Here is a 27,717-nt window from a genome sequence, read left to right on the forward strand (position 1 = left end):
GGGAAAGCAGATGATCATGGATGATTTGGTCTAATTTACCCTTACTTTAAAGAAAAAGGAGTTATAGCCCAAATAGGTTAGTTAATTTGTTTGAGATTCCATAGAAAATAGTAAAAGTGGGAGCATATCTGTTTGGGAAGGTATAAGGAAACCGGTCTAGACCTCTCTTTCAAAACTACCCATGCTCACTTATGTTCAGAAACATCTAGTAAAATGCTAGCAACCTTGAAAAAAATAGCTCTTAGCATTTAAGAGAATTATCTTCAAGATCACCAACCATGCACGTGTGCGAACATACACATGTTAAGGGAAGCTTAGTGGGGAAAATTTTATGTTTCAGGCAAAATCTTGTTTAAATCTTGGTTCTGCTGCTTTCTTGTGTTATGGGCTTAGCCAAGCTATTTAATCTTGCTAACCTTCAAGTTTTTCATCCATAAAACAATATATGCCTTTCTGGGTGTAGGATCCATTGAGAAAATATTTTTCTTACAAAGCATTTTTGGCGGAGCAGGCAGGGTGATTTTCCTAAAATGAATACCTGGGCATGTCACATTGCAATGATTTCTAAGCACTTTGCCAGCCTGAAAGGTGGCATATGACCTGGACCTTGCATTCCTCTCTAACCTCCCCTTGTATCACTCTGCCTGTCCTCTGTGCTCCAACCATTCCAGTCTTCTCCCTGCCCCTATAAGGGACCAAGCTCACAGCTACTTTAGATGATTTGCAGCTGCTGTTTTCTCTGTTGGGAATATTTTTCCTTCTGATTTTCAAATGCCTGCTTCTTAACATTCATAGCCCAAATGACACTTTTAGAAAGGCTTATTCAGCATATAATGAAATAGTAAAGTGATAGGAGACCCATACTATTTTCAGAATTATACACACCGATAGTGGTGAAAAATAAGTATTTCCAGTGAGGCTGCAGTGACAACTTTGGGGAAAAAATGGCATAACTCAGAAATTCTAAGACAACCAAGCTAATGTAGGGCTAGCAATTAAAAGTCCTTAAATATTCCTCTGTATTACGTATGAGTACTTTTTCTGGATGGTATGCTTGTATCAAAACATCTAATAGTTTTTAAAAACTGATGAAGGAAATTATTGTTCTTCATTGAAATAGCTTGGCAACAGGACATCTTATTTCTAGATAATTAAGTGAGATGTTATTATCATGTAATAACATGATAATGAAATATTATTAGTTAAATGAGATATTATTTTTTCTGTATATTATAGTGATACAACACTAAAGATTCTGAAGGCACAAGAACTGTCTGCTCAGATGCAGCAGAAAGAGTGAGATAGTCACAGATGTTTTCAGGACTTCTTTAGTAGGAAGTACAGTGGATAGTCCATATTTACCCCTGGGCAAATATATTCTACTTAATATATTATATATATATAATATATTTATATATATATTTATTTATCTTAATATGATTATCCTTCTGGGATAATATTTACTTAAAGATCCTTACCAAGTTAGTTGACTATATCTTATTTCCCCAAGTAAAAATGCAGATATTATTAATTGTAAGACAAGTCTCAGAAGGTATTTTTAGACTCAAATGTGGAAATTTGACTGAGGGTCTTCACAGTAACTTACTATGCCATTGTTTTTTGATAAAATAAAGTGTTTCTTTTGAGTTAATCTATAGAAACTTCTATGATTAGAAAAATGGAGAAAGAAATGTATATCGCCGCAGCACCTGATCATACTGTAGGGTGACTAGAAGGGGAATGCAGACTAGACTGTAATTGCGTTAGTAATTGGAATAATTCACTCTTTACTTTTAGACCAAGTAATAATCAGAGCAGTTATACCATGCCAGCTAACTAATACACAAAACAACTACTGATGCCCAGAACAACACGTCAGATCTTGCCTTTTATTTTAAGCCTATTTGGATAGTCTTTTGACTAAAATATAATGGTATAGAAATACAGTTAATAACTTCTTAATAATGCCACAATTAATGACTATCTTAATAATTTCATCATTTTTGGTGGAATTCTTTCTTTTATAAAGCAGTATTTCCTTGTGTAGTGACATGTCTCAGTTTCCTTTATTTTCAGCAGTATCATACTTATTGTCTATATTGCAATAAAGAGATAAATGAGGCTAATGAGTTCTTTTCGAACAGGCTTTATGGAATGGTTACCTCTTAATGGAGTGATTAGAGATATTTTTCTCAACTTTGTAGCTTCAGAAATTCAATTTTATTATACCAGCCAATAGGAACCAGGTTCTGGAAAATTGATTCACACTAACCAAACACATTATACTGATTTGTAAATGATAATACTTATTTATTTATAAAACAGATTAGTATTTCTTTACTAGAATACAGTTACCTGTAAGACCTATGAGGAAAGAAACCATGCCTGTTAGGCATTGTTATATCCCTAGTGCTTAGAAAATTAATTTTTAATTACCTCACTAGTAATTATTTAGTTTATTCTTAATGGCTCTTGATATCAAGTCATTTGGGAGATTACATGAGTAATCAGTATTGCTAAAAGATTTTTAAATGACTGCTTAGAGAATACTTAGTAATATTTGTGTTTGGGTTAATGTGCAATTTACTAATCTTATGACTTTAGTTAATAGTTAGCATTTCCTCACAGTTAAACAATCAACTCTTCTCAAAATATCTACATTAAATCTTACATACCCATAATTTTAAATATGCATTAAATAAAATTTTGATAACCTTTAAATACTGGTTTAAATTTCATATAAGCAAATTCTTCCCCATGTATAATTAAAGTACTAAGTCTACCATGTCAATATATCTCAAATCACTTTTATTTTTTCCTTTTATAAATGTGTTTTTTTTATGATTCTATGACATTTTTAAATATACAAATAAAAAGTTGTATGGATTTCTAATATATAATGTGATGTTTTGATGTATGTATGCACTAGGAAATAATTCATATCCATTTTTATTGGATAAGATAAATACTGATAAATTATTTCTACTTAGTTATCATTCCACTTAATTAACATATCTATCACCTCACATACTCACTATATTTTGTGGTGAAAACATTTTACTCTTTTAGCAATTTTCAAGTATACAATACATTATTATTAAAAAGTCACACTAATGTACAGCAGATCTCTGTAACTTATTTATCTTGTCTAACTGAAACTTTGTACCCTTTGACCAGCATCTCCCCATTCCACAGAGACCTAAGCCTCTGGTAACCACCATTCTACTTTCTGCTTCTATGAGTTCAACATTTTTAGATTTCCACATGTAAGTGAGATCATGCAGTATTTGTTTTTCGGTGCCTGGCTTATTTCATTTAGTAAAATGTCCTCCACATTCGTTCATGTTGTCGAAAATGACACAGTGTTTCCTCCTTTTAGCCACAATTAAAGAAGAAAATTATACATATTACAATGGTGCCAAACCAAATCTATTGCTTCTTGGAATTTTTTATTGGACTGATAATTTTAAAGCCCATAAAAATTAAATAATTTCTGGGATTCAGTTGATACGTTTCATTTTTGATCTTGAGTTCTTTCTGCTTCATGGCTTCTGCATGTACATATTTCCTTAGTTTTTCAGTGTTTTGGCTGCTAACTATTGGTTTTGCTTTTCCTTCAGGATGTTTTGAATAATTTGGGTTCTTGTGAACTGGATGAAGATGATCTAATGCTTGATCTAGAATTTTTAGAGGAACAGAATCTTCATCCTCCGGGTAAGTGTTGAACAAATATCATACAACTCTGATCTTGGTCAATCAGCTTTCATTGATAAGCTGAATACTGAGGCTGCCTGCAGTCTTTTCAGTCCTCAGTTTTTATAGTCTATGTGCCAGGAACATGCTAGGTACCCTGGATACATGATTCTGGTGTCTTAAATAATTTTAAAGTCCGTTATGGAAATATAAATCCAATTAGAAGATAATTATAAAATAAAAAACTATAAAGCAAGAATCTTTCCAAAGAAGGAAATATTCTAATTGAATACTTAATAATAAAAAAGTTCACATTTTCTTTTTTGTGGAAGAAAACAATGATTGCAATCTCCTTATTCATTTATTTTATATAACCAAATGGAAGTTTTGTGGATCTAGATTTACTGTTCCAAATCTTAGCCACTTCAATAATAACTACATAGGTTAATGTTGATACAGTAAAGTTGACCTCAAAATTAATAATTACCAAGAGCAACCACATAAACACACACATGTGTTATAGTATGAAATAAATAAATTTGTGTTAATGAATTAGTAAGGGAGCTCAGCATATTTGTAATAGTTTAAATTTATATTAAAGTATAAAATGTCATATCTTCGAATTCCAAAATAACTCTCTTTGAAGTACATTATAGGAATTATTTGTTCATTCAAATTTAGATATTTGAAGCAAAAGTAACCTTTTACATTTAGTTTTTTGTTGCTAATAATGCCTTCAGCACAGTCATTTTCAAGTAGAAATAGCATTGAACTAGACCTACAGCATAAATTTAAGAAAATCAGCCTCGGGGGTGTTAGTGTTCTTATTTTTAACTTGTAGAAGTTAGATAGAATCTCTACAGTTATTTTCAGCTTTAACATTTGATGATGAATTTTTGTTTATGCAGCATATTTATATCATAGATAATTTCATATTAGCAATTATCAGAAGAAGGCAATAATGATATTTATATTTTCTTACACTTTATTTTACTCTAATGTTTAGTGAGAACTTGCTTTTTAAATTTTTTTTAGTTGAATACCAATTTAGGATAAAAATTTCTTAGGTCATTCTTCCTGCAGTTGATTTGACAAATATTCTTTTAAAAATGTAGGTTTTTCTCACTTTTATGCAAATAGCTTCTACAATTATGTAGTTCATGTGTATTTGTCTTAAAAGTTATATATGTTGAGAGTATGAACAGGTGTATCCTTTTGAAGGTAAGTTTGTCAATATCTAAAAAACGATTTACCTTTAGATTCAACAATCCAACTTCTAGACATCTAAGCTTATGATACTGGCAAAATACAAAATAATGTATGCTTATATATAATTATTCATTGCAAAATATTAGTAATAGCAAAGTATTGGAAGCACTTCAAATATTCACCCACAGGACACAGTGAATATATAATGGTGTATTAGGAATGAGGAAGGTGTCAACAGCTTCTGTGGCATGATTGTAAGGATACATTGTTGATGGAGAACTTTACAAAGATGGAATAGACTGGGAGTATCTAAACTCATTGATCAATCTCCTAGTATCACTAAAAGTGTAGGTATTTAGTTCCTCTTGATGCAACGCTGAGTGAAATACACAGCACCACCTCTGAAGTGTTCTGGCTCCCTGCTCTCCCTCCCACCCCCTTCCTATAAGTACTGAAATCCACTCAAGTAGACTGAACTTTGATTTTATAGAAAATATAAGTGGGTAGAGAGAAATGGCATGCAAGATTGTTGGCAACCAAATATAGGATGTGGACAATTCCATAGGAAAAGTGGTTTGGTTTCTTCAACAGATTAAATGACATGGTAAAAGGGGACTGGTGAAAGTTGTAGGTTAAAAGAGGCAAATGCATTTGGCATCCTTGTTGGTATAATTATTTAAAAATCTATAATGTCTTTCTATTAAGTTGTTTCTGAGTTAATCAGAGGAATTTTAGGATTGACTGAATTATTACAGAATTATAGTTTATTTTGTTGGGTGTTGCAATGGTATTTTGTTTCCGTTTTTTAAGGAAAACTCTAGAGATGTACGTGGTTGAAACAATATGATATCTGGAATTTGCTTTAACGAACAAGTATGGGAGAGGCAATAGTTGAAACAAATTGGACAAATTGTTGAAAATCATCAAAGCTGGGCAATAGGTGCATGGGATGAAAGGGTCGTGGATTAATTATAATATTCTTTCTATTTTTGTATATTTTTGATGATTTTCAAAATAAAAATGCAACAAGGTCATAAAATTTAAAAAACTACAATAAATGGAGCATTCTTAGTTTTGTTTGGTAGTCAACCATGATGAAGCGCAAAGAATGATTTAAAAATCTGTGGACTTAACCCCAGTGTATTTGCTTGGGGAGAAAAATTAACCTCTTTAAACTTTAATTTCTCTTTAATAAAGTAATAATGGTACTACCTACTTAATTAGTTTATTTAAACAAAAAATGATATAATAAATGCTGTAAATCTTCTGAATTCACTTCAAGGTTTAGGTTGCTTGGTTAAAGCCAAAAGTAGGTTACCTTATAAATCAACTGCATTATACAAATTGTTCATTAGACAGTGTTAGTTTGCGTATTTGAAGTACAGTTCTGATAGATGAAATATTTCTTAGAGTGACGGGTTTGTTTAATGTCACTTAATAAAATGTCTTTTTAAAACCAATTTCACTTTAGATGCCACATTATGTGATTTTAAAAGAGCAGCAAATAAATGTTTATGTACATTAGCTGAGAAAAAACCTTCTGGTTGAAGTGGTTTTACAGAATTTATTTTCTTTATTAAGCAACATAATTAAAGGTCTTCTGAGATTATAAGAAGCTCATTATTGATAATTGATAAAAAGCTCATAAATGTTAAATGCTCTAAAATGAAGGTTTTAATAAAAGAAAAGTGGTTTTCAAAAGTCTGAAAACTAAAATAATGATACCATTAAATCCTACTACTTATATTACTGGAAATCATTAAAGTATTTTAAAAAAAAACTTCGTTAAGACAAAGCACATCAATTTTTGGCTATAGAGGCTTAGTAAAGCAAAATTTAGAGAAGTGTATTGTAAGGCTTAGTATAATGGCCAAATGAACTTTTTAAAAGACCATAGAAGTACTTTTGTTTTGAAAATATTAAGTACACATTTGTAGTAATTTTTGTACATAAAATTTATAAATTTCATTCAGTTTAACATATAAGTAATAATGATTAGAGTTGCAAAGACTGGAGGAATCACCATGTGTAGAAAGCATACTGATTCTGCTGTGTAACTTGCACACATAGTAGATACTCAATTGATATCTATTAATGTGATTTTATTTAAAACATAGACATTTTTGGACATATATATAATGAATAAAAAGGAATTAAAAAAATTTTTTTTTTAAAATTAGTATATTTTAATCCTGTTTTTTTTTTCTTCCCAGAAAATCAAATCAAATACCTTTAAAATTAAGACATCTATTTTACTGGGCAGAGTTCAAAAATCAATAATTAGAAAATTCCTATTCATTTGTTCAAAATTTATATTTTACAGACTGCTCATATTGAGTGATTTAATATGCAAAGAGACATTTTAAAGGGTAACAGAATGCATAATAAATTTACATGTGCTAGTATTCATGCACTATTAATCATTGTTGGTTTGTGTACTACTTGCAGTATGAGCAATAAGAGCTAAGCCATGTCAACCAGGCCAAGTCAAATGTCAGAACAGCACAAACAAAAGGGAAAAAGTCAATTTGAGTTGTGTGGTTCAAGGTCTGTGTCATGGAAGTGCTGATAAAAGTAGACATTTAGGTATTTACCCATACATTCTATCATGTTGTTGTTGAATTTTGTGCCTATGACTACATTTACCTCGGTAAAAATATCTATCATTGTAGTCATAATAGTTCTGGACATCTTTTAACATAGTTTTAAATTATCTCTTTTACCCCATTTTCCTATTTTGTAAAATAGCAATAACTATGTCTATTGCCAAGTACCATCCTATTTAATTGAACGACATATTTGTATGCAAAGTTCCTTTCATTGTTGCCTAGAATAGAGTAGTAGCCCAGTACACATTGGTTACTTCTTGAAATGCTGGACAGTTTTAATTCCCCATTAAAAGACATTGTCCTATCATTGGTTATTTTTCATACATATTAATTTCTGAATGATTCATCACTATTATAGATTATTTTTAAATGTACTTTCTGATCTAAATTTTATTAAATTATGCCAAACATTTTAAGTGATGATTTGCTAGTACTAAATATTCAAAAAGTACATTTGTTTGTGTTAAAGCCAATACATTTAAATTCATGAAAACATCTTTTCTATGGATATTAGTCAAATGTCCAAAATACCACAACATATTTAAAATAGCAATCTGAGAAAGAATAAATTCCTCTTTTAAGTACATTAAAACTCATTATTCCAAATCATTAGTGTTCAAAGGGAAGGCTAGGCTGTTACTTTGTATTAACTTTGATCTTTATACAATTTTCAGATGAGTTATTTATTTGAAAATATATTTTACTTATTTAGTGTTCTTTGATAAAAAGAATGTAAAGGCATTTGTATGATAGAGTGAAGGAATTTTATTTATTTTTTGTTATTTATTTTGGGTGTTAGATCTAAAAACACCTAGGGCAGTATCTCTTGGTATATGTCCAAATGCAAATGGGGAAGTAATGGCCCAGTGATATCAATTAGGAATTAATTAGGTAGTTGCTAAATTATTTTGAGTTTGATGAACAAAGCAGTACAAAAATCTGCAGTGAGTTAGGAACTCCTCCTGTGCCTATTAATTAAGGAGGTAATTTTTGTTATTAATTTTTAATGGATAATAGCACAGCAGAGCTAAGACGAAACCCTAGTGGTTTCGCTAATATAAATGGTAATGTACAAAGAATTGCAGCAACATTCACACAGGGAAAATTATAAAAATCAACTGTAAGTTTCTACAAGCTCTGATATGTTTGGGTCAGAAGAAGTGTGTGTAAGGTATCTTCAATCTGATTGTATAAAGCTAAGAAACATGCCAATTAATTTTGGAAGTATAAGGATAGTGGTTAAAAATAAAGACTCTGGACTTAGATCTCAGCCACCAACCAGGCTATATAAACTTGAGAAAATTATTTAATCTTTTCTAACTTTCCTTTCTTTATGTGATAATGGGGGTAATGGTAGTATCCACCTCATAAGCTTGTTGGAGGAATAGTAACTTAATGCATAGTAGAATACTCAGTCTCTTGTCTGGCATAGAATATGTTTTTAAGAACTATAGCTGATGCCACTTAAAAATATACATAATAAAATATGATGTACCTGAGGATCAATAAGAATCTGATCCTGACAAGTTTAGTGACCTTTCTAGTCTGTTAGTCAAAGATCTAAAAAATGAATCATATTTTAAGCATAGAATATCTCCAATTTTGAGAATCAGATGCCAAAACACATGCAATTAATTTTGTGTCATTTATTTCTAAGCTTATAAAATTATAGCATAACATAAAATAATAAAATAATACATAATATTTATTGAGTCTAGGTACCAATTAATGAGGTAAATAATATCATTTTCTCATTTGAGAATATTGGAGATTTGACTGATAAACTATTACAGACAGTTGATAGCCCAGCTGGGCTCAAACAAAGTATTTCTGACTCTGAGGCTCTGTGATTAATCATTATGATTCTCTTAACTAATAAAAATAATTCATATAAAATTTTTAAATCACAGGTACACTGAAGCTTTTGTTTCAAACTGGTCTTTTTTCTATTAGTTTTTTAGTTACGGGCATCATTTAATATATGTTTGCCTTTGACTCCATCCAAGAAGCTGTGATTAACTTATATTTATTTACTGAAGCATCTGCGTTGGGACAAGCACTGCTTTAGGCACTTAGTTGTTTCTGTTTTTGCTTTCTTGTTAAGCTATTGTTTATAAGCATTTGGATTCTCTCATTTAATCCTTAGAGTAACTCTCTCAGGAAGTATTACTATCCACTCTTCGTGGATGAATACATGGAAACTCAGAAAAGCATTGTTATTTTCCCAGGACTGCAGATCTAGGAAGTGGGAGAACTAGGGCTTAAATTATACCTTTGTGACTCTGGTACCTGCTTACTGTTTCCAGTGTACACGGCTCTCAATGATGTTTAGTTACTAGAAGGAGCAGTTGTAATAGAGGTGCAAATGTTCTCTTCCATATACTATTTTGATAATACTATAGTAAGGATTCTATTGTGACATTAGTTGTCAATTTGCATGTTTCATCCGCTGGTTCTATTACTCTTTTCATTTCTGCTTTAGAAAGGGTTAGGGTACCTGTTATGGGCTTGGTTGCCATTAGGTGGCAATCTTGCTCTGATAATGATGATAGCAACCGTATTATAAATTTGTATTCAGCTTTATAGTTTACAAGGCATTTCAAATGTGTTATCTCATCAAATTATTGCAATAACACTCTGAAATAGGTGTTAATATATCCCAAGGACAGTGGAGGCAGCAAATACTCTGGTTGAAAAACTTATTCAGCCTATATTAACCCAGATCTTAACATTTTAAATGACAGGTTCTTTTCACTGTCTTTCTAGATCTTGCTGTTTCTAATTTTACATATGATTCCAATATATTTGGTTACATATTTTCCAAGGCCACTGAAAATTATAGGAACATCCTAGAAGAGGAGAGAGAGGTGACTTCAAGTAGACATGCTGACTGTGGTGGAAAATAAGGAGCATTAGCCAGAAAGCAGGTGAAAAGACAAAAAAGGTTTGAAAAGTAGAGAAAGTCATACAGCAGAACAGTGTGAGGTCACTTCATGTAGGAACAAACATCTTTATCCATAGCAGCAGGGAATGAGGCATTACTGTATTGAAAGGCATTACTCCATTGCTTTTTAAAAATTACTCTTATAGCTCTGAATCATCAAGAGAAATACATTCTGCATACTGTGATAAGACAGGAAGCTATATGATTCACTTTGGAAATATATCTATATAAGCTTTTATTTACTCTTTAATGTATTAAATAAAAAAAAAACTTTGAATTCTTCATAAACTTTATACACAAAGTATCATTTTATAAGGACTCCACATTGCAAACATTTGAATATACTTTAAACTACTTTTTAAAATATACTTTGTACGTTTTTCGCCATATAACTTCCCCAAGTTCTTGCAGGAGACTAACTAGACATGAGGATAGCCATGTGAAGAGTTTACTAATATGTCATTCTTGAAAAAGCAGTGATTTATCTGTAGTCCACTGAGAGTATGGGAGTCATGATATCACTTAAACATAAGACCATATTATGAGTAATATCTATCTTAAAGGATAGACATTTCAAAATTCTAATGATTTTTATGTATTGCTTTTTGTTTTACCAATTCACTAATTGACCAATTGATTAATTCATGAATTTGATACTTTGTTTTCAATTTCCATTTTTAAAATATCAAACTCATTATTTAAAATAGCAACATTTTCCCTGGTGCATTCTTTTCAGTATTCAGTTCATTCTGTGTTAAGTGGTGCACTTAAGTGACAGGATAATGTCCTAACTGGAAGAGAATTTCAGAAGTAGGAGCCCCTCCTGCTTCTACTCTCCATGAATATTCACAGTTTTAAATATCTTTTTGGGGGGAGAGGGGACAGAGTCTCACTCTGTTGCCCAGGCTAGAGTACCGTGGCATCAGCCTAGCTCACAGCAACCTCAAACTCCTGGGCTCAGGCAATCCTCCTGCCTCAGCCTCCTGAGTAGCTGGGACTACAAGCATGCAGGCTAATTTTTTAGCTGTCCATATAATTTCTTTCTATTTTTAGTAGAGACAGGGTCTCGCTCTTGCTCAGGCTGGTCTCGAACTCCTGAGCTCAAACAATCCTCCTGCCTCAGCCTCCCAGAGTGCTAGGGTTACAGGCGTGAGCCACCGCGCCCGGCCAGTTTTAAATATCTTGTTCAAGGTCACAGTTAGTTTGTAGTAGACAGGTGCCTCTTAAGTACGAAATTGATTAGCTACATGTAGTAAGCATGACTGCAATTGATTATTTTATTTTTTATGATAGTTGCCAACAGTAAATCATTTTTATTTGCTGATTTAAAAGTGCCTGTATTTGGCCTTTCAGACTTTGCTGTATTTCAAGAGGATTACTTTAACTACAGGGAAGGCTTTTAGATGGAAGAGTTTTGAAAATATAATGAAAAATAGCTGTAAAATGTTTATGCATTCTGAAATAATTTAATATTAAGTGACAATAATTTTAATGAAGTCATAGTATTTACTTGTAACCTGCTATTGTGGTATTTCCTACTGTCATAAACTCTCTTCTGCACAAAAGGGCAGTCAGTGGCCCGAGTTCATTAGAGGATGCGGTCAAAAGAAAAGACTTCTTTCATTCAGCATGGTTTTCCTGGAGCAATTAGAAAGAAAATATGTGTCTCACTATAAAATTTCATGGCCTCTTACAATTATGTGGTGACATCTCCATACAATTGCTTGAATAATGCCAGCAACATCAGCTGTCACTATCCAAAGGAGCAAGTAATTAAGAAAGCAAATGCTGGTCTTTATTCTAAGGAAATAGAATATTTATGTATTTAAAAATTTTTCACCAACAAGAAAAATAACCACTGACATGAAACATAATTTTCTATGGTGCCTGAGGCAGAAAAGAGAGAAATAATAATCAACATTCACACAATTACAACAAATTAAATTATAATTGTACATACTAAAAACAATTACAGACTTTCTATTCCTTGGACTATAAAGTTTTAATAGTATAATTTTATCGGGTGCTATGGATAGCATCTGCTTCTCCATCCATCTTATTAATCAAAATTTATTAATCAAAATTTATAAAAATTTATAAAAATTTACAGAGGGATTGGGAATCTCTTACTCTTATCAGGGCCACCTTTTCTATACCCATATATTGTAGTGTGCTGGGATAACTTAAATAAGGCCAAGTCTTGTCTGGGTAGTGGAATGTTAGTAGATCTGATTGAAGCCACGATATATTCTCAAATGCTGGTGTCCCAGCTGTTTGATAAGACTGTATTTAGTTCATTGCTTGCTAAGATGAGGGAAAACACCACCTAGACTGAATGCTGGTCGTTTTCTAGAGGAGAAAGAACAAAGTAGGATTTACTGAGAATTTGAATATGGTTTAAATCATATCTTTCAATTTGGGTGCTTGATCAGGATAGGGTAAGAATTATATGATATAATGGCTTGGGGTTGTAGGGTTGGTGGAAACAGCAAGGTGAGGATTTTAACATGAAGGGTTCAGTGATTCTCAGGACATGAACTCTCTGTTGATGCTTCCTATTGAAGAATTGATGGGCCCTGTGATGTAAAACAAAGTTATTCGGAATAGTTAGGGTATGCCAAAAAAACAATGAAATAGTAAATTAATGTTAAAGTTGACAGTCAGATGTTTGTGGGTTGGTGGTTTTGGGCCTCAGTCTCCTCATTGAGGGATACAGAAAGATAGACCATTTTTAACTAGGGACACAGATATTCACCACTGTTTGAGGTGTCACAATCACATATCAAATTTTCGGGTGCAGTTATCTCATACATCCATAAAAATCAGGTTTTCCTCTCAAATGTCCTTTTCTTTCCTGGATCACTTGGTCGGGCAGCAGCTGTGTGACATCATTTTAAGACTCTGGAGAGTGCACCTCTAAGCATCATAACACAGGTAGAAGGATTATGATAAGGGTTTGTGTCCACTCAGCCAACAGCCAAGAGCATCCAGATTATACAACAGAATACATCTCAACCCTATTCTGCAGAGCCCACAGAACCAGATATGGAGTTCTTAGCCAAATTACCAAATTACCTAATAATTATCTGATACCTTTTTTTTTTAGGCAGGATATTTTGGGTAACACCACAGAAACATCTTTGGCCTATGTCTCCAATGAATATTCTGAACAACGTTTTAGATGGAAAGAAATCTATTCCAAACTGAAATAGTTCAAAACTTTGTCCCACGTACAATATACTTTCAACACCCTCAAAGTTACAGGATACATAGGAACGTTATCTGAATGATAGGTTAAATCTGCTTGTCATTGTAAATTTGTCAATGTTTGAATATGATGACTTGGAAAATCTATTTTATAATATTTTCACCTTGTGAGATTTTTGTCTGCTTATTAAACATTACTCATATGTACTGAAAGATCTATGCTTTTTTTGGATATCTTGGCATCAACAGTAACTTGAATGTAGAGCATTCATAGATCAGAAAATTATTAAAATATGTATTAGTTGGGGAAAATAATTATAAAAGTATTCTAATGAAAATGGACATAGAGGTTATCATTGGTTTTACCACGTGGTTCATTTTGATAACAGATGTCAGTGATTTAGAGTTTCACATCAGTTTACATTTTAATATCTCTGATATTGATGTATTTATAATGAAGGTATATTAGCATTGATTGGCAGAATTTTTCTTCCTCTAAAGAGGTAATTAAATGTGTTAAAGCTTTGTTAAGTGATTATGACTATAGGTCGTATACTATAAGACCCTTCTATGACATCTTTTAAAAAAAATTTGTGATTGATTATTATCAAATGGCTATAATCAAAAGCTATGGTGATTATTTTTATTAAACATTATCAAACACCCAATGAAAAGAAAACTACAATTTAAATAAAATTTTAAGCAAGGATATATTTCTTTAGCTACTCTGTGATCTTCAGGGAATATACACATGATCAAATCTAGATCTGAAATTTCAAGTGTATTTGAAACTTTAATTATATTCTGTAATATATATTTATATGTGCTAATTTTGAGCTTAGAGGCATGGTGAGATTTTTGTTATTCTAGAGTAAAGCAAACTATACTCTTAATGATTAGAATGCAATTTTAATCAGCCTCATTTTGTAAGCCAGCTTTTATTATGGCCACCAGGAACAGAACTCATTTCTATAAGTGGCATACCTGTGGTTTAGTCATATTAGCCAGATCTTTTACTATTGACTTGGTCCTGCCTGACACATTTTGCATATATGATGCCCATAGGTTCTAAATGAAATAAATGCTACAGACGGATGTGGTAATCTAACTTTAATTTTTTATTTTCTACCTTTATATTTTCAATAATCTTGTGGAAATGAATATGTTTGCTAAAAATGCAGAAGCTTTAGACTATTGTGAAAATGCAGAATTGTTTTATTTGGCAGAATTTTAAAGCTGAATCTATCCTTCATATTTTCCCCTTCTACATCATCATCTTTCTCTCTCTAACAACATAAAAAAAATAGTTTGGCACATTTAGTAGGTAACAGAATTGTGTAGGAAAATGCACACAGTGGACGATTGAACAATGTGGGAGTTAGGGGCACTGATCCCTCACAGAGTTGAAAATTTATGTGTAACTTTTGACCCCCTAAAAACTTAAATACTAATAGCCCTGGAGCATTAACGATAACATAAATAGTCAATTAACACATATTTTGCATGTTATGTGTATTATGTACTGTATTCTTACAATAAAGTAAGCTAGAGAAAAGAAATGTCATTAAGAATATTATAAGAAAGAGAAAGTATATTTACTCTTCATTAAGTGGAAGTGGATCATCATAAAGGTCTTCATTTTCATTGTCTTCACATGGAATAGGCTGAGAAGGAGGAGAAAGAGAAGGGGTTGGTGTTGCTTTCTCAGGGGCGGCAGAGGTGGGAGAAAATCCACATGTAAGTGGACCTGTGGGGTTTAAATCTGTGTTGTTCAAGGGTCAGCTGTATTTAGTTTTGATATAGTGAAAAATTAAGTAAGTATGAAAATCAAATCATCAAAATGATTTCATACATGAATCTCTTTGTAATGGTTAACCAAGTTTGCAGCCAAAGATTGTATTTTCATAGAAGAAATACTTTATGACACATGTCTTACATATATTGACTTTAGGAGATGCTTCCTATTTATCTATAAGCACTTAGATGGACTTACTTCAGGCCTTTGAACTTATTGTCACACATTTAGTAATAAGTGTAGCTTTGAAAGTGGTCTGGTTTGAATATGTTCCCTCCAAAGTTCAGGTGTTGCCAATGTGATGGTTTTAAGAGTTGGGGCCTTAAAAAGATGCTTAGGCCATGAGGGCTCCTCCCTGGTTAATGGCATGAAGGGGCTTATAAAAGAGCTTCATGTAGCAGCATCGGGTAGCTTGCTCTAGCTTACCGTTCTGCCTTCTGCCATGTGTGGGTGCGGCAAGAAGGCCCTCACCAGATGAAAAGCTGGTGCCTTGATCTTGGACTTTCCAGACTCCAAAACTGTGAGAAGTAAAACTCTGTTCTTTATAAATGACCCAGTCTCCGTATTCTGTTGTAGCTGCACAAAATGGACTGACAGGATGTCCACATAGGAATAACCACTCATCCCATGATAGATGCTGTGTAGCTTAGAATTTGCCAGATTAGACAGGTGCTAAATATGATTTCAATCTTTCTCCTTGTAAATAAAGCCATCAGAGAAACTGTATCTCTTGAAAATTTGAGAATTAGTAACGAAAATTTAAAATTCTGTGGTTATAGAAGAATAAAAACAAATCTGTGGATGAATATCATTCAGAAACATTTACAGAGAAGTGAATTTGTGTGTAACATAAACAGTAAATTAAATTGAACTTTATTTGTGTTTTCAGTGTTTTATTTTCTGTTTTATAAATAAGTAAAGTTCAATGAATAGGTTTATTACAACACTCTCATAGACTGTAGTAAAGAAAGGCATGTAGCCTGTTCCCATATACATGCTATATGTTTTTTCGCTTATAGAAGAGATAGTTTTATGGGGAGATGAAGGGGGGCAGAGAGAGAATCAGAGAAAGTGAAGCAATAAAAAATTAATTTATAAATTAATCATAAATATATAATGATAAAAAAATTTATCTTATAAAATAATTAGAATACAATTCAGTGATCTGTAAGAATGTTTGGAAACCCCTGAGAATTGTTGTAGATCATGAGATACATCAAACATATTTTATGAAGAAAACAAATTATATATAATTTATGTATCCTCTTTAACCATTCCATGTGTGTTACAAAGTAAATTCCATTGATCAGAGATTTGCTGGAGTATTAAGTATTTTATCAAAGTGCCTTTGGATAAAGAAAAATAATACACTCACTATCATTTTCTCAATTGCTTTAGAGAAGTAAAAGTTATTACATTAAAAATATAAGTACTTACATAAAAAGTAAGTGGTGTAAATAAATCTATAGGTTAAATTGATAGTAAATTCTTGTTTTCTTTTATTGGAAGTAAATATCTTTAAAAGTACTCATTAAAAAAATTTCCATATGCTCCAAATAAATTGTATACACACTCCAAATAAATTGTATGTTATATATGCTCCATCCTAAAGGGGGAGGAGTATGACTTTACACCCCTAAGGTATGGGTTGTGCATAGTGACTTCCTTCCAAGAGTACAGTACGGTGACTGGGAAAAGTGTAGGGGTATGGTGGAAAAATCTGACAATCACTGTCCATGTGACAGGATGTCATAAAAATGATACTTTGTCTCAGTAATCTTCCTCCTAAGACCTATAACCCTAGTCTAATTATTTAAAAAAACTCAGAAAAATTTCAATGGAATAGGATTCTATAATATACCAGACCAGTACTCCTCAAAATTGGCAAGATCATCAGAAATAAGGAAAGTCTGAGAAACTGTCACAGCCAAGAGGAGCTTAAGGAGACGTGACAACTAAATGTAATTTTGTATCCTGGTTGGCATCCTGGAACAGAAAAGGGACATTAGATAAAAACTAAGGAAATGGGAATGAACTGTGACTTTGGATTAATAATAATAATGTATCAGTACCAGTTCATTAATTGTAATAAATGTACCATAATATTATAAGCTGTTGATAACCAGGCAAAGTCTGGGGCTGGAGGTTTTATAGAGGAATCCCCTGTAATATCTGCTCAACTTTTCCATAAGGTTAAGACTGTTCTAAAAATAGTCTATTAGTAAATAGAAAATAATAATGCTTTCAAAATTATTTTAGTGTTCACTGTCAAAGAAATTAAGGTCAAAAGTGAAATATTGATGGCAAAAGATGTAACCACATTGCCACTGGGGGATTCCTTTACATTATTGTTAGGACACTGGATCATTGGTTTATATACAGAGCTGTTGTGATGGCACGGGTCTGTTGAAAATCCACCAGAAGATAGGCATTTGCATTAGTAAACTATCTGCACATGTGAAATATGAGAAAATTTCCCATGTAATCTTTGCAATCATGTGTAATGTGAGATTTAAAGAATTAAGGGTCTAAGTCTTTGATTTAAGGAAAATATGATACTATTATAGCTTATTTCTTTTATTCCCAAGTGTAATAGGACAGTATTCCTGAAGAAGATTTGAAATAACACCTAGCAATTGGAAAATATTGTCAGAAAAGTGTGTGTACACTGTGTCAAACTGCTCTTGGTGACAGTGTTAGAGACAGGCATTAGTCCAGTTTATATTTTAAATGACATACGCAGATGAAGATATACAGCTCAGAAACTGTAAAGTGAAAAATTATTCTGACAATACAAAACAACAATATATCATGCTGGTAAAGATTATGTGGCTTATCAAAACTTAAGCAATAAAGGTTACTCTTATGTTTGGCAAATATATGATTTGAATGGTTTATGTATTCATTTCAATTTTTAACTCATTAGTTGGAAATGAAGATCGTAGAGGTCAGAATAAATAAACTCTTCATCATTTTAGAATTATTGTTTTGTATTTCACATCATTGCAACAGACATTATGTCTTTGGCAAAGGTCTATACTAAGTTTCATGTGCAGTTCTTAAAATGAAGCAAGCCTGATGTTTTCCTGTAAGGGATTTAAGATACAATAGTTAAGACAGGAAAATAAATCAGTCATTATATGAGAACCAAATAACATTCTGTGAAAGCATAAGGAAGGAATGGTCAATGCCAGTATCCGGGGACAGGTAGTATCAGGAAATCTCCAGTCTTTATGGACCAAGTCTTGAAAACGAAATGGGATATTCACAGGAAGAAGAAGGTGTGTGTAGTAGCTGCAGCAAATGCCTTCCAAATAGTCCAGGCCCTCAGCATATTTTAGTAAAAATTTAAATACTGGTAGTGATTATCATTTAATTATACTTTACACCTGGTAAACTTCCAAAGGTTTCAATCGGTGTTTTCTCTTTTGTATAAATTAATGCGATTGCAGTTAAAATTTGTACTTATTTTATCTAAAAAATGAATTTGGTAAGTTATGAAAGTGAATATGTATCAAATTATATCTAACATTTGAATTTCTATTTCAGAGATACTCTTAGATAAAAAAAACACCCATGATTGCATCTATACAAAAAGGTGAAAAATGTAAAAAGGAGGTAAAAATCATTGTGACAATGTCACTATTCACTTTCAAGGAGCTTTCTGCTTTTGCGAGTGTAGAATTTGTATGCATTTAAATCTCTAATACAAACTCTGAGTGAAATTCATCAAAAGGGAAATCAATCTATATTGTCTTAGTGCTCTTAAAAGCATATGTAAATTAAAATACATCACATAGCGAATTCCAATTTTATTGACAGTTCTTACTGCCTCTCAGGGATTTCAATGTTTAAATATTTTAGCAGCCACACTGGTAAATGTTTCAGGACTGTCACAGCCTCAGAAATATAGCAAAACTCACCTGCTGTGAAAGCCATACAGGAAACTTTTTTCAAGATTTTTTTTTTTCTAACAGAAAAATATGTATTCCTATGTTTATATATTCACTCTCTACCTTTTTCCTGCAAGAGATTTAATTAGCCCTATAATAAATGCATGTGGCTGTGCATGTGTGTGACTGCGCGATTACTGACTAATGAATAACAAGGTGATCATTTGTACCTGGCACATTGCTTTTGGAAAACTTCATTAAGAGAACATTTGCCTGAGCTAGAGAAGGATTTGAAAATATTTTTAATACTTCTGTGATAATGAGAACAAGTTTAACCAGTGGTTAAACTTAAGTGGTTAAGTTTAACTCTAACTCTACTCTTCAGGGAAGTAAATGTACAAATAGAGGAGGAAATGGACCACAACCTTAAGAACCTGAAAAATGTCTAAATGAATAGATACAGCCAGTTGGAGAGCATGAGAGCTTCATGAGCAAAGCCTTCTGTGCCTAAATAGTATTAAGAAGCAAGTCTCAAAAAAACAGAGGCTCAAGTGTCTGAGTGAGCATTACAAAATATCAGAAATGAAAGTAATGTTTTTTCATCCTTTATTATATGTATAAATCTAAATATATGCTAAGTAAAATTGGGTAAAGATGATCTCTATTTTGTAGAAGAAAAGGAAGAAGATAAATTTGACAGCAGATTATAAGTAGATATAATAGAGTAGAACTCATGGAATTTGTTTTAATTTTAAGGAATTACGTTTGTGGACTTTTAACTATCTTTAATGATGGCCTAAAAGAGGAGGATGCTTAAATTTTAATAACTTAAATTTTCTAGGGGCTAGTTGCTAAAAGATGGGTGTAAAAATTATAAAATTGAGGAAAAGAACCCTTTGAGCTGATTTTTCTTGCTAAACACAAAATATTTTAAAAGGTAAAATTGATCATTTGTTTTTATTTTCACAGGAGGCTCATTTAGTAGAGGTGATTGAAGGATTCATTTTTCATTTTAGATCCTCACTTGGCCCAAAGGAAGTAATGTTTCTAGAATATACATAAAAACTTTAAGTTCACTCGAAACTCTAACTCTACTCTTCAGGGAAGTAAATGTACAAATAGAGGAGGAAATGGACCACAACCTTAAGAACCTGAGAAATGTCTAAATGAATAGATACAGCCAGTTGGAAAGCATGAGAGCTTCATGAGCAAAGCCTTCTGTGCCTAAATAGTATTAAGAAGCAAGTCTCAAAACTGCAACTCATAAAGGAAATGTTGCATAACTGATGTTAGTGAATCATTTGATATAGTTTATGAAAAAAACAAAAATAAGAAAAAAAAAACAAAAAACAACAGCAACAAACTAAAACCCTTCCTTTTAGAAATTTTTCAAGTTGACATGGCTATAGCTTTACTCAGACAAATCTGATGGCGGGACCTTAATCTAAGGATATAAATAAAGAGCACTGTCACTACAATAAAGAAACATCAGATCTACTTCTAACAGCTCAGTTTCAGAAGAGAAGTTAACCTTTACTTGAAATCTCAGCTATTAGCGAAGTTACAGTTGTATTGTACTGACTAACTCTGCAGAGGAATTAGTATGGTTAGAAAGAATGTTTAAAATAAAGCCTCTATGTGGTGGTAACATTTCCAAGTCTTTAGAACATGCTCTGGCTTCATTGGGAGCCACAGCTGCTACTGGAACCCAACTGATTGTGAGTAGTAATACCTGAATAGCCTCAATCCATTCTCATTCCTTCCTCTTCTTCATTTTCATTTTATTCTTTTCATATAAGTAAAAGTAATTTTCACCCTTCAAATCTAATATGAAAACAACAGTAAAAACATCTAAACAAGCAAATGATACTACCAATTTCTCAACTTAGGTTTCATATTGTAAAGAAGCAAGGCAAATAGTAAATTTGTATGTGTGAAGAACAAGGAGAAAACTAAATTTGCTAATATTTTTGTCAGAAAACTTTCTACTGACTTTTGTAAACTTCTGTTCATTTAATAGTAATAACTTAAATGGAGATTTAAAAATATTTCTTAATATTTATATTAGGCCATTCAATTCAAAATTAATTTACTTCTTAGGAAAGTGAAAATATAAGATATAGGAACCAAAAGCCATGTTTCTCCAAGAAAAGCTTTATCTTTGGAAACATCTCATCTCTTAAAATTTAGACCTTGTGATTATGTATCTTGAAAGAAACTAAATAGATTAACTCCAGCATAGTGCTCCTTCTGTTGATAAATTCTGTAGAATGTTTATCTCATGAGTGAAAGAATAATAGAATAATAAGATTACAAAGTGCTACCCTACCACTAGTCCAATAAAGATTATTCCTTTGCCCACCACCCAAATAGTGTTGATTGTACCTATTAGGCTGTCTTTTGCCCCTCCCTTCCTCCCCCTTCCTTACTTCCCTCCCTTCCTCCCCGCTTCCTCCTGGTTGATTTCCACTGAGTTTTACTTCAGTGGAAATCACCTGGAACTCAAGCATTACAAAAGCAATCCATGTAACCTGAAACATTCGTACTTCCTTAATATTTTGAAATTAAAAAATAGGTCAGATGTCTTTTTCAGAAAAAAATTTAAAAATATAACAGTATAATACAATTAAGGAAATGAAAAAAAAAAAACAAAAAACAAAAATCAACAAAAAAGGATTTTTCCTTTGGCTTGTAACTAAGTTTGAATCTCTGTAAGAGGTTGGAAGACATTTAGTGATGGCAAATTAACAGTGTTTTACTTGTGCTGATTTATGTACATTATTAATATGGCAGTATTTTAAGTTAACTGTTTTTCACCTAATCTGTGTAATGCGTGGCTGCCTAAGGTAATGATACTTAAAATTTCAATCAGCATTAAAGTTTATGTCTGGGTAACAGATGATACAGACTAGTATATTTAAAGTATTCCTTGTTGATGAATGCCTTAAAAGAGCATAGATTTTTATTTTCAATCCACATATATTGGATGTAAAATTATTGGGAACCTATACTACAAGGGCTACATTAATTTTTAACTTGCCCAGTTTTAACTGCTTTGTTCAGTTTAAATGGATTATAATATTCCCAACTTGTTTAAGTCAAAATATTTAATACAAAAATTTCAATGTCCACAATAATGTATATTACTAGAAAATTACATTTTCACATATAAATATGATATACTTGACACAGACCAAAATTAAACTCAGATTAAAGCTCATAACAGAAGAGTTCATAGCAATCCTTACAAATAGGATTGTGTTCTTACTTATGTATGCTAGCATAATCAGTTACATTAAGTGAGATGTCATATCTTGATTAATGGCATTATTAACCAAGAATAAATGAAAATGTCTTTTTATAGAGTTTAATTTGGCTTGCCTTTTAAGGAAATAGACAAAATTCTGAACAAAATGCAGATACTTATACATTTGTTGGTATGAATCTTCAGCAGAAAACTAACTATGGCTCAAGCTAGAAAACACAATTATATTCAGCTTAGCAATGATGTGAATATTATGAATACAAGGCACATTTTTGAATACCACTTGTATTTTAAACCCAAAAGCAGAGCCATAATAAGAGTGTACAGCTGGAAGAGAATTAAAAATCATCTGATTTTTAGTCTTTAGTGTGTGAGATGAAGAAATTGAGAGTTAAAATCAGATCTATTTATTATACAACAAATTTCCTGACTCTATATCTAGTATGTTAGTACCACAAAAAATTGATTACTCTGATACTTCCAATTCTATACATAGCTACAGAATTATGTAATAGTAAATATATATAATGTATAATTATGCACATATGCATTTTAGTAATATATGTTAATAATATACATACTGGCATATATTATGTTAGCCTTTATAACTAAGGGAAATATTATTTTATAGGATGAATACCCTTCAAAGTAGAAACAGGAAGAGGAACAGTTCTTATTTTAATTTTTTGTTAGATTTGGAGATTTAATTGATACACATATATGTGCAAATGTATATATAAGATGTTTATGTGTACATATATAATCTATGTAGTGAATAATATAATTACATGTATTTATGTAGATATATATTTCCATCTCTTGAGTGATAGTTGTCCTTCATCAACATGAACAGAGATAGTATGATGAAACAGACATATAGAGATTGGAAGCAGAATACTTAAATTTAAATTCTCCTGTTTACTTACTAGCTGGATGTCTTTAAAATATTGGTTAATATCCATGAATCCATTTTTCTTTCTTGTTTTGTACAATGGGAATAATAAAACCAAATTGGCTGGTTTGGGGAAGGTTTGAGATAATGCATATAATGTGGCCAGCACAGTCATTTCAGGCTGTTCAGTTGCTACCATGAGACACATCAGCACATTGAGGCCAGTGGCCTCTCGGTTTATATCTCAACACAGTAGTTCCAATGTATAATACTAACATGATTAAAAACTGAACAATATGATACTACTGATTACTTGGGTACATAATTATTAGAAATGAAATTATAATATTAGTGTAAGTGAAATGATCCTTGGATCTTGAATGGCTAGATGTCTAATTTGGATAATTGCAATTTGAATTTTTATCAACAATACATAAAAATATGGACTTTGAGATCAGGGAGGCTTGGTTTACTGTGCTGCATTAGTCACTTATTAGCTGTATGAACATTTTAATTACATCTCTATGCTTCTGTAAAATGTAATAATAATACTTTTCTGAAAAAGTTATTGTGAGATTAATGAAATAATGGCACATTTAAAAAACTTATCTCTGTGCTTGGTACAGAAAAGTTGATAAACATTAGGTATTGTTTTATATCAGTTCTCTTATTACTCAGCAGTGGCGTTTTTCATTTCTCTAAAGAAACCAAACGTGACCTTTGCACAGTTTTAGAAATACGAGAGTTGGGAGTAGCAGGATAGACATCAGTGCTTTCAGAGCAAACTATCTAATATAAACCAAGAGATTCATTGGTATTAACATGGTGAAACAATCAACAGAATCATTTATTTCAAGGGTCATCACATATCAGTTGGGATCCTTTCAAAGTCTAATTCACTCTTTATTTCATAGCTTTATTCTTGCTGTTATGCTGCCAAACATTAAGCAATTTCTATATACTCTAGGAGTACAAACTTACAAATGGCATTGTTAAGGTAGTTCACCAAAACAAACCTAAAACCAAAAACAGATTAGTACTGTATCAAGGCAATAATGACAAGAGACAAATTTAGAAAAGCACAAGGAAATGCTAAGTTATGCACTTGGTAAGATACTGGTAAAATTAATTTATTTTAATGGAAAAAGCATAAAGTCTAATCTAAAACATGTGAATAGACACACAAAGACTTATTGAAGGAAAACAAGATATTTCATGGTAGATCACCATCCTTGGCATTAATCAAGATTGATGGTGTCAGTACAGAAAAAGTTACAGATTCCTATCACCTCTGCTATCTTTCTGTCTATCTACTTATTGTCAAAGAACATCATTGCACTTTGGTCCAGAATCATTATGAAAAGGGTTACTTGAACACAAGCACTGGGATACTGCCCCAGTCTATCTGGTTATAGAGACTGTGACTAAGGGACCAATGGGAGGGAAGTGTGGATACTGTGGACAGAGGGGTGATTCGCATCCCGGGTGGACTGGGGCAGGACAGCACAAGATTTCATCATGCTACTCAGAATGTCGGCACTTTAAAACTTACAAATTATTTCTGGAATTTTTCATTTAATATTTTTGGACCATGGTAACTGAAACCGTGGAAAGCCTAACTATGGGTAAGAGGGACTGCTACACAAGAGTAGAACATATGGCGTTATTTTGCTTTACTGAAGGACAAAATATATCTTATGTAAATATTTTTCATTGGCTTCATTTCTATAATAAAAATATAAAAATATGATTTTTATACCCTTAACAAATATTGAATGAAGTCATCAAGTGAGAGTAATTCATCCAAAAACACCTTACTCAATGCCTGATGTACTAAGTGCTGTTTTAGCCCCTGCCTTCATGAAGTTTAAATTCCAGAAAAAAGGGGAGGTTACTGATACTTTATAATAAATGCCTACATGTAGACTATACAAACAGAGTATAGACACCTAAAAATAAAATATTTGGGAACATTAAACTCTATTATAATGAGTTTTTTAGGGTATCTGTGCTGGTAATATGATTAAATATTATTTAGAGCATAGAATTTGTGAATTAGTATTATGGGGCAACTCTCAGTTGGTGAGGACGGAGGGGGTGGGGTGAAGAATACTCTAAAGTTCTTAACACAGAGAAAATGCTCACATTGCTTCTTATCTATGGAATTTCCTGCTTTCTTTTACATTTTGCGACCCTGGGAAAGTGGGATGGAATTATATTGGCACAGTAAGGCAAAATAAGTTACTTTAAAAGCAAGGATCAATGTATGACACAATTCAGTACTGTGACCGGAGAAAGCATTCTTCATGCTTTAGTAATGTCTTACTGTCATTCTTTGTTCTTTTTCACCCTGTCAAAGAAAGAAGATAAGTAAGGGGAAAGCAAGAATGTACGCACCCATTTGAAACATTGACCCTGGGCTACTTCCATAACAATTTAACAAACCTAGCATTTTTCTTATAACTATTTTTAGTTACCTTTATAGCTGTTCAGAGTTGTTTTTGCTGACTTATCAAAAATGCCACATCTTTCAAATTCCTTAAGCATTTTAGCATGCATTATTTAATAAAAACACATCTTAGCTTCTGTTTGTTAGTATTTGTACTTGCCGTAGTAAATGGTGGTGCTGCCATTGCCGTGATGTCATGCCCTATGATGACAGATTAAACCAGTATTATTAATGGCATTTTGTGATAATAATATTTCCCATGTTTTATTTCATGTTGTCACAAAGATAGCACTGATAATCCAAGACAGAAATAGTCTATACATCAAAGTTTGAATTTGAATAGTAAAAACTCATATTTTACATATAATGTATATTTGAAAAATACCTTTATCAAAAGGGTGAAAAATTATGAGCAACTATAATTTCTCAACCAACATTTAACTGAAAATAAAGAAAAGAACACATGTTCTTTTAAGCGGTTTCTGAGGTTCTACAAATATAATTTACAATGAATGCATGCCATTTATAATATTGCAATCTAGTAATACAGTTCCAAACTGATATTTATAGATAATTGTTATTCATTTTGAAGCCAATAACTAATGATAATTAGAGATAAAAATCATCCTTTAAGGAAAAAAATAAGACTACAGACTAGTCATTTATGAAACTTCACATAGAAAAATTATGAGAAAGACTTGGGCACCCTCTTGAAAGAGCAAGCCTGTCAAAAGAGCTATTAGGTCTTCAACTTCAGGATGTCGATGATAACTCAGGACACACCACATCTCGTGAAACTGGATTATCCAAGGCACAGTTCCTTAGCATTGTTTTCATACCAAGATTCTGAAACTTCATGAATCCATATAAATTATTTCTCATGTCAAAGGATTTGAATATTAACCAGTCATACTAAAGAGCTTTTCAAAGAGTGATGCTTTCTCCTGGAAGAGGTCAGCAGATTTCTGGAAATGGTATTTCAATGAATGTTTAAGGAAAAGTTTGTAACGACAGTAATCATCTCAAGATCTTTGTCAACTGGGAATCTTCGGTTCAACCTGGGATATGAATTAAATTATGCTCATGTCTTATGTTCACACATAATTACTGTACACTGCAGTGACATAAAATGTAGACATAATTTCTGTACCATCCAGGAAGGCTAGTGGGGCTTTAGGAAAGGGCTAGTTTTAATGTAGGAGATGATCCTTCAGAATTTAGAGATTTGTTAGCAAACTATGAAAAGTTAGTATCCTTTCAATAACTAACCCTTTGGGGAGAGACCTAAAAGAAATCAAGAGAAGTTTAATATTGTTGGTGTTATTATTGTTTTTGTTCCCTTCCACTTCCCTCTTGGATTGTATGGTATTCCTATGGTTATATTGGGCTGTTACAGTTCCTTGTCACATTTGGTTGAATTCACACAGTGCTGTTATGTATCTTGACTTGCTTGACTATGTGTTTCTGTAGCGTTTTATTTTACTCATTGAACTAGCAGCAAGTATTACTCAGGATTAGCTCCTCTGGAAATTTAGTATTTATTTATGAATTGAGAACTTGTGGTCCTACAGGATGACATACCAACAACTTGTCTTGATATTTATGGTTTGTAATAACCTGGCCCCGTTAACCTATATGATGGCACTTCCTGGTTTTCCCCAAATACTTCATAAGGAGTGGGATAGAAGAAGGCAAAGGGAAGACAATTGGCATTTTTGGCAATTTAGGATCTATTCCAATGATAGCAAGGGGTGAGCAAAC

At 32.2% G+C, this 27,717-nt stretch overlaps 1 protein-coding gene across 1 annotated transcript in view; it reads left to right on the plus strand.

Moving 5' to 3' along the window:
- The window catches only part of CCSER1 (coiled-coil serine rich protein 1), a 466,722-nt gene that overhangs the window by 156,630 nt on the left and 282,375 nt on the right, over nt 1-27,717 (plus strand). Inside the window, exon 4 of the mRNA XM_045536844.1 lies at nt 3,621-3,714. Within this exon, the coding sequence (XP_045392800.1) occupies nt 3,621-3,714 (94 nt within the window). The remainder of the gene's footprint in view (nt 1-3,620; nt 3,715-27,717) is intronic.

The sequence above is a fragment of the Lemur catta genome, chromosome 24 (genome assembly GCF_020740605.2).
Source record: "Lemur catta isolate mLemCat1 chromosome 24, mLemCat1.pri, whole genome shotgun sequence".
Lineage (NCBI taxonomy): Eukaryota > Metazoa > Chordata > Mammalia > Primates > Lemuridae > Lemur > Lemur catta.